A 12,224-nucleotide genomic window follows, 5' to 3' on the forward strand; every position below is an offset into this window, starting at 1 on the left:
GTTTAATATTAAAATTTCATCGATTTAAAATATAAAATTAAAATTTTGCATATGGAGGAAATTGAATTGCTCTATCCAAACAAAGAATTTACAATGAAAGAAATTTGAATTGATTTATCCAAACCAAGTATTTGAAAAATGAAAGAAATTAAAATCAAAACAATTCAAATTTTAGACATTTTAAATTCTTTGAAATTTCTGATTCCAACACAAGATAAATGTTTTTCTCGTGCTTGATTGTGATGGTCATTTCCCACCGGTAAGGTTGGAATAACAATATTTGTTGAAATTTTAAGTCGCTTTAACTTAGAAATGTGGTTCTAGCAAGTGTTAATTTACCTTCCTTTGACAATTCATATAATATTTAAGATTGCTAATGAATGAGAAACAAAGTACTTTCGTTTTGCATTTTTTTTTCACAAGAAGTCAAAGAACCTTTTTTTGGAAGGCAAAAAACTTGTATTAATAGAAAACAATTACAAGTTGTAAAAAAATTAATAGAAGTATTTGATAAATTTAGACTTTATTTGGTAGAGATAAAAAAAAAGTAAAAATAGGTAATAAAATAATAAGTAATAGAATTGTTTAACAGAAAAGAAATAGAAAATATAAGAGAAAAGATTGAGAGATCAAATATGAATGACAATTAATAAATAAAGTAATACAAAATGAATTTCATTATTTTTAAACTTATTTATTCCTCATTAGATGATGTTGGATTATTTTCCTCTATTTAACTTTAATTTTGTTCTTTAAAATACACAAGGCAAGGTGTAAATGAATATTTTCTTTCCTATAACGTGTTCGGAAGAAAAGATAGAAATAATATTAAAAAAATTGTACTTTTTTATGGAACCTACTCTTATTTTTAAGTTGTAATTTAATTAAAAAAATTCATTCACTAAATAAATAAATAAGTCATTCTGTGCGAAAAAGACAAACGAGTTGAAATTACTTTAGAATTAATTTTAATTTAATTCATTAACATTATAAGAATCTAAGTATGCGATGATATCTATCTATGCAGTGATAATTTTGGACAATTTTGCCTAGGTTTGGTTTCGGTAAGAGCAGTGTTAATCTCTGAACCTAAAGGTTAGAATTGGACAAGCAATCTCTAATAAAAATATAAATATTTAGATTCTGTGATTTGAGTGTATTTAGCGTGAAGATTGATTTCACAATTAGGCTGAGAAAACCTCACTACTCTGAAAGCTCCAATTTGGAGGAGGCGTCGCCTGAAGAGTCCTCTCTCCGCCTTCGTCCGTCGTCGTCGATCATCGCTTATGACTGTACCGTCTCTCTGTTTCTGTCTCTGGTTTATTCGATTCGATTCGATTCTGTGAATCCATTGAAATATAGAATTCTCTCTCTCTCTCTCTCTCTCTCTCTTTGATTATCGCTGATTTTGATTGACGGCCTCGCTCTGTGTAAGGTTTTTGCATCTCAAACTCGATTTTTTTTTGGACGCAAACGATAGTGTTTGTGAATGATAATGACGATGATGGAATTGAAATTTCTGACCAGTGTTGAATTGCCTGATGTATGTGTTTTTGAAAATAAACGGAGAATCTGCATGGAAATGATAGTTAAAGTGTAATAGATTATGAGGAAGAAGCTGAGGTTTGATGAATTGATTAAGGGAATTGGAGTAGAGTTAGTTACTTGAGATGATACAATAAGTGCAAATTGACCTAATGTATTTATATGATAAAATAAGTGCAAATGAGTTCTGTGGAAACTCTTCCAAATGTGCCCCATGTCTTTTGAATCTATAGCAGTTTTTATTGATTAACTTTAGAGGTTTTGGAAATTGGAAGGAGCAAGGATGCCAAAACTTTATGCTTGTAGTTCGTTTGTGTGCTCATAGTTGTTACTAGCAAGCCATAGCCACAATGGAGATATAATGTCTCTGGTATGTATATGTGCCCCCTTTACATCCTCTTAAAATCTGATTTGATTCAAACATTCTTGTACACGTGCTTCAGGTAATTTGAAATTGATGGATTCCAACAATTGGAGACCTAATCAAGGTACTAACCCCACTATGGATACAAGTGATTGGAGAGCTCAACTACCAATTGATTCACGCCAAAGAATTGTCAACAAAATGTAAGCTTCAATTTCAATACTGTATCCTTGAGGTTATTTGAATAGTTCTTTTACCAGTTGTTGCTTATCAAAAATAAAATTAATAAATGAATATTTAATCCCAGTTGTATGATTTCATCAACTTTTTACAGCTAATCATATTGTGTCTTTTAAGGATTGGCCAATATTATTAACACCTCCATCCTTGCATTATCTAATTATGAAACTGTTGATCTTCATTTTGTAGAATGAAGACATTAAAAAAACATCTTGCTGTTTCTGGTCCTGATGGATTGCATGAACTTCGGAAGATTGCTCAAAGGTTTGAAGACAAGATTTTTACTGCTGCAACAAGCCAGGTACTTTCATTGTTAAAATTGAGGAGCCTCCATTTCATTTATTGTTACCTTTTGCAAATATATACGATAAAAAAGATTGATGGTTTGACACAGCACTGGTGTTCTCTCTTTTCAGCCTGATTACCTACGGAAAATATCTTTGAAGATGCTTACAATGGAGACTAAATCCCAAAACACCTTGGCTAACAATATGCCACCAAATCAAGTTGGCCCTAGCAATAAACCTCCTGATCAAGATTAGCATTTAATAGCCTTTCGTTTGGTGATTATATTCTGATGTGGTACCAAAGTGTCTCAAATCCTAATTATTTATGTATAAATATTGGGAGCAGTGCATTCAGCTCTCCTAAAGTTTGGGATGACTTTAAATTTCATGGTGTCACTTTACAATGCCCCAAAGTTCAAGGGAGCCAAATACACTTTAGCCTTATACATTTGATTAAATTGTCATTCTGTTATTTTAGTAATTATTCTGATTTTCTGAACTGTTCATGTTTGTAAGCTGATTATATTGAGACTATATAATATCCTTTTGCTTGAAATATACTAAGTGAATCAAGTTTTGACTTTATTGGCCATTCATATTATCCTTGTCGTTTGTCTCCTTGTCCTTTGTCTTTTGAATTGTTGTGTTGACCTTTTCCGTTTATTAAAATCCTAACATATTGATGGTATATTGTAATCAATATTTTATTTACTTCTCACCCAGGCAAATAAATTTTTTCATAGGACTTGTTTTGCAGTCTCAAGTTCATAATCTTGGGCAACAACATTCTATTCCTTTGCCTGGTCAGCTCCAGCCACATCAGCAGCTTCTATCTCAAAATGTTCAAAATAATGTTGCGTCGCAACCTAACCTTCCACCTGTATCTAGTCTAGCCCAGACTCCCAGCCAAAATATTGTCCAGAACTCCAATATACAGAATATAACTGGGCCAAATTCAGTTGGGACCACTATTAGCCAAAATTCCAACTTACAGAATATGTTTCCTGGTTCTCAGAGACAAATGCCCGGAAGGCAGCAGATTGTTCCCCCACAGAATTCACAGCAATATCTTTACCAACAGCAGTTTAAGCAGAAGCTCCAGCTTCAATCTCAGATGCAGCAGCAACAACAAAACCTTCTGCAACCAAATCAGTTGCAATCATCTCAGCAATCTATTATGCAAACTTCATCTGTTATGCAGCCATCCATGATGCAAGCATCTTCTCTATCTAGCATTCCACAGAATCAGCAGTCTACTAATGTTCAGCAGCCAACGCAGTCCATGCCACAGCAGCAGTCACAAGTTATCAGGCATCAGCAACAACGGACTTCTATTGTACATCAGCAACAAACAGCAGTCACTCATCAGCCAAGCTTACCTTCACAACAGCAACAACAACTTATGGGGCATCAGCCAAATACAACAAACATGCAACATGCACAGATGCTTGGGCAACAGAACAATGTTGGTGATATACAGCAACGAAAGTAAGTCAATTTCCCTTCACCGGTAAGGTTGGAATAACAATATTTGTTGAAATTTTAAGTCGCTTTAACTTAGAAATGTGGTTCTCGCAAGTGTTGATTTACCTTCCTTTGACAATTAATATAATATTTAAGATTGCCAATGAATGAGAAACACGAGCAAAGTAAGTACAAATACTTCATCAGGAAGGCTACAGTACGTGGAATGAACAAAAAAAAGTGAAGTTTGTTTTGCATGTTGAGCCTTACTTTCGTTTTGATTGTTTTATTAATTGAAAGATTTCTTTGACCAGAAGAAAAGGTACAATATGTAACCTCTCCCACTTCTTTTTTGATTCATATGTAACCTCCCATTTGCTTTTAAATAATGTATAAGTATGCTTGTTGCCTATAATTCTCGTAATTAAAGGGCCCGTTATTTCATGTCATAACCCATGATTAGCATTCCCACTTTCATGTTATTTCTTTGTTTAAAGAAGTATTGAACATTTCAACTATATCTTCTTTTCCCTAGCTCTGGGCTAAAGTTTCATAAAGGGTGCGTAAGATAAAGTTTTAAAAATGGTAAAATGTCGACTAGTAACCAATTTGACTAGGAATGTAGTATAATTGGCTGCACAAATAAGGATGCTTTATTGAAAGACAGTGATTGATATCACGTCGTTTGCTTCTTGACGATGATATACCAACACTAATATTTTTTTTTTCAATAATTTTAATAAAATGTATTTCTTAAATTTTATTTTGGGAGGGGGGTCCTTTATTATTAGCTATTTAAACTCAAAGCATCATTCTTTAATCTTGTCGAACTCCAAGGTATGTTTTTAAAGTGATACATAAGATTATATTTCTTTCGTTTAAACTTTAACATTTCATTTTTTTTACATGTATTATTAATTTATTAGTTTTTATTTAAAAAAATTCAATTAAGAAAGTTATTATATTTATTAAGTGTGGTATTTTAATAAATGATTGAATATTATAAGTAATTTGATTTTTTTTCAATATGTTAATATGAAAATTGTATTTATATATAATATTTTTACATTTTCTTTTACAGTAAAGAGAGAATATATATATATATATATAAAGTAAGTTTATTGATTTAATACATAAAATGAAATTTTAAATTATTAGAAAATATTATATAAATACTACTAACTTTGTTGACATTGTTCTTTATTTTAATGGCGAAGTATAATAATTGGGATTTGCGAATGTGGATAGGTGCTTGTAATCGATCATTGCATAGCCGATTTGCTTTACTTGGATTCTTTTCCAACATTCACGCGGCTGCGAGGGCTGTAATCCTCAGGTGCCTAAATAATGTCATGTACGTGTAAAACTTAATTATGTGTATTTTATAGAGATTTTAGGTACAATTAATTTTTTAATCACAATACTATTTTGCAAACGACTATTGGTGTTAATTGATAACGCCCCCCATAAATTGTACCGAGTCAGAAAAGTAATAAAATAAAAGTAAAGGACTACTTTTTAAAGAGTGAATTTAATATATATTGTTTCACTAAGTCAAATTAATTGGATATAATTCAAATTGAAGAAGATTCTAAAATATAGGTTTGTTATCTTTGTCTTTAAACTTGTATGAATTTTTTTTAATTCTTAATCTAAATTTTGACCGATAAATTTCTTAAAATTTTTTCCATTATCACTTCTAGTTTCTCTTGTCAAGTAAGTTAAATTAATCAAAGACATAATTACAACGTATTAAGTGGAGTTTGTTAGGATAATCATGTTTAATTCTTTTCTATAAAATTTTTTTTAAAATTTTTCATTAATTAGTTTAACGTCTTCATTTTATTTTTCACTTGAACTTAAAATTATTAGCTATATATTATAAATGTGAAATCCCTTAGAGAAATATAAAGATAACTCAAATAAAATTTTACTTTCCCAAGAAAGTTTTCTCTTTACATAGAAAGTGGAATGATAATCCCTCCCATATTAATTTTAAAGTACTGATACGATTAGATTGCGGACTATATATGGTAACCAAAAACCGCGTCCTGTGGATTGGACTTCCGTTTACTGAACTTAAGACGTACGTTAGCAGATAATGTTGAGTTGTTCAGGAAATGGTATTTCTCTTGTTTTCTTTCTCCAGATTTCCTTGACACAATATCCTCTTCTCTCTATTGGAGAACATCTTTAACTTCATATGCATGAGACATGAATATATAGGCCCTCCTAAAGTTTTGCCATAAAAACACAACACACTTAACATTCATATATATATATATATATATATATATATATATATATATATATGCATCCCAATTACAATTGCACCACCAATGTTGTGATTGGGAAGCTACCATCACTATCACGCTAATTGGCCATAATTTTGAAATTAACACAACTCTCCGTCTCAATATTAACCTCATTCCATCGCTTATTTCAATTTTTGTTGTCGTTATTTCATAGACTTTGTTCTCTCCCTGCCATGCAGACAATTTTTGGTTCCCAAAAGGTTCGTTTTTTTTTTTTAGATTAAAATTACATCTATTTTTTATTTTGTCCTATAGAAAGGGTTTTGATTGCGTTGTTCCTATGTTTACGTAGAGTGTTTGAATTTTAACTTTCTCTTTCCTCTTATTACTTTCCTGTTCTTTTCTTAATCATGATTATGGTTAATATATATGGGAAAATGTTTTTGTTTATCGTAGGATTCTTCCCAGCTAAGGGATCACAAAATAATGCAAATAACTCAACCATATAATTAGCAGCCGAAAGAACGCGCAGGATTGACCCTAGTACTGATTTCAATTACTATGAGGGTGGATGGGATATTACCAATACACATTATTTCCTGGTGTGAACCTCTTTTAGTGAGTAAAGTGCAACTTGCATCGGATGTAGTTTCTCTAATATGCAACTTGCACTTTAGGGAGTAAAGTGCCAAAGTCTTAACTATTGGTAAGATTGAATGGTAAATTATGATATCTTATTTAAACTAGGATGTAGCTCCTCCAAAGGGGTATTTTATACTCGAGTGAAGTGTACTAATGTTAACAAGTATAATGGGTACGTTACTATTACAAAATATCATTTAATTAATTCACCTTAGATTTTAAAAAATACAGTTAGGAAATTAAAAAGAAAAAAACTGCCCACTCCCAAATGCATGTCCTCTTTCTCTCGTATGTGATTTGCTACATATGTCTCTTAGGTTTTTAGTAAGTATATTAAGTCACACAAATAATATAAAATAACAGTTTAAGTATTGTATCCACAGAAATTTATATAATTTACATAATATTCGATAAAATAATAATACTTACTAACTACGGTTATCGAAATGATGGTGATTTTATTTGGATTGGAAAAATGTAAATAACAATAGCATAAATAAACAAATTATTTTTAACATTTTTACAAATACATAGAGTGTGATAAAAAGATATAAAATAATAAGAAACAAAAGAGTTGAGCTTGATTTCACTAAACTAACTTCTCATGCAAACAAAGGTCATTCTTCTAATTCAAAGTCCAATTATTATTATTAACTCACAAAAATATCTTACTCTCAATCCATTGGATGAAAAGAGCCTAAATCCCTCAACTAAACTATCAATCCCTTGAATTAGATTAGTCAAGTAACTTGCTTTAGGAATAAGAGTTAAAAGATGACTAGCAAATCTTGTTTTATTCCTAGACACAAAACTCATTAGTTGTTTTATCCTATCTCTAAGTTTAAATGTATTTTTCAATGAATATTCAAACCACAAAATCAAACAACAAGTGATCAAGTCAATACAAACATTAAGCATAAAAGAAAACACATAATAATGAACAATAAACATAGATTCATAACTTGAATGTAAACATAAGAGTGAATTTAATTATATCAATTCCCACAAAGAGTAAACCTAATTACATAACTATAAGACGAAAAAAAATGCAAAAAATGAAAGAAAAATTATGCACAAAATGATAAAAGTTGGTAGGAAAGTCATAGAGAGCGATTGACAGCTTCTCAATCCCTCACAATGTCCTAGTAGTTCCCCAAACTAAAACTCTCAAAATCGTAGGATCTTTTATCCTTTGTTTCCGCCTCACTTAAGTCACATCAACACTCTCATGTCCGGCTTCATTTTTCTTACGTCTAGCCTTAGGTGGATAACAAGCAAATGTGTTTTTCTAACACTCTCAGGTCTAGCCTCAAATCATTCGAGCCTGGCCTCAGCTAGCAAAGAGAAAAATGATGGCTTTATTTTAAAATATGCTCCCAAAGATATGAGATTTGAACTCTCAAAGTTATTTTTTTCAAAATCTTCCATTCTTCTTCTTTTCCTACAATAAAACATCAAAAGCTAATAAAATTTCTTAAAAATTATGGACATTAAACTTTCTCTTAATTAATAGTTATATTAGCATAAAAGTGATTAAAACAAAATTCTAAGTAATGAAAAATATAAGATAAATACTAAAATATGTAAGCATATAAAGTATTTATCAACGCCCATCTTTGTTGCATACTCCAATCTCTCTACTTTAGAAACAGCACAAGTAATTTTTGAAGTTAAAAACAAAAGAGGACAATTTTGTGGTCGGAACTCAGAAAGTACATGGAAATTGGAATTATATTACAAAAAGGTTGAAAAATGCAAGATTGTGCAAAACAGAACCGAAGTTAGAATCCAAGCAGTAAAGACTGCCTTTTTATAATAAAAAGAAAACTAAGTTGAAAACCTGTCACAAAAAATAGCAGAAGTTACATTTTAATAGCTTAAACATTTAAATTAATAAGCATATGCAAGCCACTCACCCCAACGTATGGAAGAAAACACACCACTTGTACGATAAGTGTTATTATAATTCCTAAAAATAACCCTAATTATTGAAGAATCAAAATGGACTTATAGAAATATTTGTAAATTATTAAGGAAAGGTAAGAAAATATGAGGGATATAAACTGAAAGTATGGTTACGATTATATTTATAATTTAACGTGAAACTTAATTAAAAACTTAAAAGTATTGGGATCAAAATAACAATAAGTAATTAAGTTCAGAAATTAAAATGATAATAAGTTAAGTTTAGAGACTAAATGAAAAACTTTTAAACACATAAATGATACATGATAACTGTCAACTATTACGACATTATGAGATATTACATAGACATATATGTTAAGGTTAATGGAGATAAGTTAACGATAAAATCAATCTGTTATACTTTTTACACATTCAAAAATTAAATTTAAAATTTTTTATTTTTTAAAAATTAATTTATTAATAACATTCTCATTACTAAAAAAAATCATTCTACAACGAGGGATCTACTATAGTTATGCAAAAAAAATCTTTAAAAAAAATGGTGATATTTTTCTAATTAATAAGAGTTGTTAATGATGATTTTTGGAATAAAATAAAGAAAATTTAACATTGTAAATAAAAAAATAACAAATTTTTTAAATCAAATACAAAATCACACTAAGAAGGCAATGACTTTTGACACTTTTTCTTTCATACAATCTTACAATACTACACAAGATTACTAAGGCTCTTTACAGTATTTTTAAACTCTGAAAATCCTTGCCAATAAATTGTATCCTACTTAATTAACACGTATTAAAAATAAATATGGTGTAAAAAAAGTTTGGATCGCTGGATTCTTTTTGGATACGATATTAAACCAAGACTATTTATAATTAAATTGTTTTTGCATTAAATATATTACAAAATTGTGTAATAAAAGATTTAAAATGTAAGATTCCTTAACTCCAGTTGATCTAAGTCTTATTACCAAAGTTCAAACGCGAGGAATATATTATAATTATTGAATTCAGCAAAAAAAAATATAATTATTGGATAACCACTAAAAAATATTACAAGTCAACGGATCTAAATCAATTAATTAAATAGGATGTATAAAATTATACAAAAGGGACCACAAGAAGCATTATTGGTAAACGTACAAGAATAAAGTGTCCTTTGGTGTTAATGATTTGGCATCAAAATCTAGTACAGGTTCGTTTTGCTGACAACATATTACAATTATTCGGTTTGTAGTTAATGATTTTCCCGCTATCATGGATAGAATCTTCTAAAATTATGTAATACAGGAATAGTATTAAAATTTTCAATTATATTTACTTCCATTTTCTACGTAAATTTTTATATCAACAAACAAATCCTAAAGTAAAATATGAAAAAAAAAAGTATATGATGGATCATGGATGAAGTAAGAATTACGTATTAAATATCTATTTATTTTCTTTTTTTTACTGAAATCTATTTATTTTCTTTTTTTTAGGGAAATCTATTTATTTTCTTTTATTTTCTAATTAACTAAATAAATGAAGAGAAATATTCATAACTTTTATATTTTTTTAGTTTTTTATTTTTTTCACAGTCTAAATTATCAAAAAAATAATTTAATTTCGAGTCGTTTGCTCTTCTCTGATACTTTTTCTTTCTATGAATGTTTCCAAATATCTCTATTGAAAATCAAAGAATCATACCTATAACCTTTGTCAAAGCAAGGAGAGGTTAGCCATTCTTTGCCCTCCAAGCATCCTCCACAAGTTTATGGTATTGGTTATAGACAATCCAAACAACTTCAAATCTTTTGGGAACATCATTCCCCATTGAACATTTGCCAAAGGCCTTATTACGTTTTTTTTTTTAATATGATTTGATTCCCCCCATAGATCCTATGCCAAGTGAATTCCATTTAGTGATATGCAGATCCATTAGCCCACACTAGTAATCCAAAGTTTTAGCAAAAGCCTCTACTTTGGAAGAAGAAAAAAGACTACCTCTCTGCTCATTTGGAGGGATATATAGTCTTATTAAAAGATAGGGACGAGAAATGCTCTAATGTTGCAAAGATACTTCCGGAAAGAGAAACAAGCTAGTTGTTGGTGTAGGACTCATAAGACCCAGTATCAGACCCTTCTTGTTTCGAGTATAATCACAAAGGTGACAAAAAACTGATTAATATGCGATACTGAAAATTATTGTTGTTATCACTCCTTGTAATAAGCACCCAAAGGTCCTCTCATATGCCCAATTTGCTCCACAATAGGAACAAGAGTGTACCCCAACTACTTTCAGAAAATGTTTTTTTTTTTTCATATTGGGCATGGATTTCCATTATAAGCAGAAAAAGGTAGAATATTTTCTGACCAAATCTCACAAATGTCTTTTAGCTCTGTTAATATTAGCACCCCGCATGTTCCAAGAAAAAGCATTGTAATATCACATAATTCGTTCATCATGATGATATGGATAGAAAAAATCGATAGCAAATATTGTAATGCTATTTGGTGGATGTTTTCATTGCTACAGCCTAAGAACACAAAGCATCATTAACTCTTACTATAACTTCATGTCCATACAACAACGACAAACTTATATATATATATATATATATATATATATATATATTCCTTTATATCTACGGCGTTAATGTCATTAGTGAATCTATAACAAACATTAACATACATGATCTATATATTAACCCAAAGCAAATTATTCTTTATTTTTCTTTTAAAATTATTATTACTTAATAATATATTTTTTATTGGTAAAAATAGAAGACATGTATTAAAAGATTTACAATAACTCATAATGCTTAATCAACCAAGTTAGACCCTTTAGTATTATTTATAATATTATGGCATACATTTAATTATATATATCCATATATTAATGTAGCATTTGTGCTAAATTATCATTAAATTATGTAATATAATAAATTTATTAATTTTTATAATAATTATTTTTAAAAATATATCAAAGATGATTTTTAATTAATTGATAATATAAAAAAATTTAAACTTAGAGTGCATGTCTAGTAAATTAATAGAAGTATTTGATAAATTTAGGCTTTGTTTGGTAGAGATAAAAAAAAAAGAGTAAAAACAGGTGATAAAATAATAAGTAATAGAATTGTTTAGCAGAAAAGAAATAGAAAAGATAAGAAAAAAGATGGAGGGATCAGATATGAATGAAAATAAATAAATAAAGTAATACAAAATGAATTTCATTATTTTTAAACTTATTTCTTCCTCATTAGATGATGTTGGATTATTTTCCTCTATTTAACTTTAATTTTGTTTTTTAAAAGACACAAGGCAAGGTGTAAATGGATATTTTCTTTCCTATAACGTGTATGGAAGAAAACATAGAAATAATATTAAAAAAATTGTACTTTTTTATGGAACCTACTCTTATTTTTAAGTTGTAATTTAATTAAAAAAATTCATTCACTAAATAAATAAATAAGTCATTCTGTGCGAAAAAGTCAAACGAGTTGAAATTACTTTAGAA

General features: G+C 29.2%; 1 protein-coding gene across 2 annotated transcripts; it reads left to right on the forward strand.

The window, feature by feature from the left end:
• Positions 1 to 1,083: 1,083 nt before the first annotated feature.
• Positions 1,084 to 4,352, forward strand: LOC114418083 (mediator of RNA polymerase II transcription subunit 15a-like). 2 transcript variants are annotated; one of them, XM_028383242.1, is made up of 6 exons: positions 1,084 to 1,292; positions 1,989 to 2,112; positions 2,339 to 2,450; positions 2,566 to 2,686; positions 3,180 to 3,749; positions 3,777 to 4,352. In XM_028383242.1, the coding sequence occupies exons 2-6, from the start codon at positions 2,003 to 2,005 to the stop codon at positions 3,926 to 3,928; spliced, it is 1,065 nt and encodes a 354-aa protein (XP_028239043.1). In that variant the 5' UTR covers positions 1,084 to 1,292; positions 1,989 to 2,002; the 3' UTR covers positions 3,929 to 4,352. The 2 variants fall into 2 exon arrangements, with proteins under 2 accessions (XP_028239043.1, XP_028239042.1); XM_028383241.1 differs by having other exon boundaries at positions 3,180 to 4,352.
• The last annotated feature ends 7,872 nt before the right edge of the window (positions 4,353 to 12,224 follow it).

This window comes from Glycine soja, chromosome 7, assembly GCF_004193775.1.
Source record: "Glycine soja cultivar W05 chromosome 7, ASM419377v2, whole genome shotgun sequence".
Classification (NCBI taxonomy): Eukaryota; Viridiplantae; Streptophyta; class Magnoliopsida; order Fabales; family Fabaceae; genus Glycine; species Glycine soja.

What these genes read in the sequence shown, in the direction of transcription:
- LOC114418083 (XM_028383241.1), top strand. Translation starts at nt 2,003, where the DNA reads ATGGATTCCAACAATTGGAGACCTAATCAAGGTACTAACCCCACTATG. An exon ending in CAAAGAATTGTCAACAAAAT is followed by an intron (nt 2,113 to 2,338) that starts GTAAGCTTCAAT and finishes TTCATTTTGTAG; the next exon opens with AATGAAGACATTAAAAAAAC. An exon ending in TTACTGCTGCAACAAGCCAG is followed by an intron (nt 2,451 to 2,565) that starts GTACTTTCATTG and finishes CTCTCTTTTCAG; the next exon opens with CCTGATTACCTACGGAAAAT.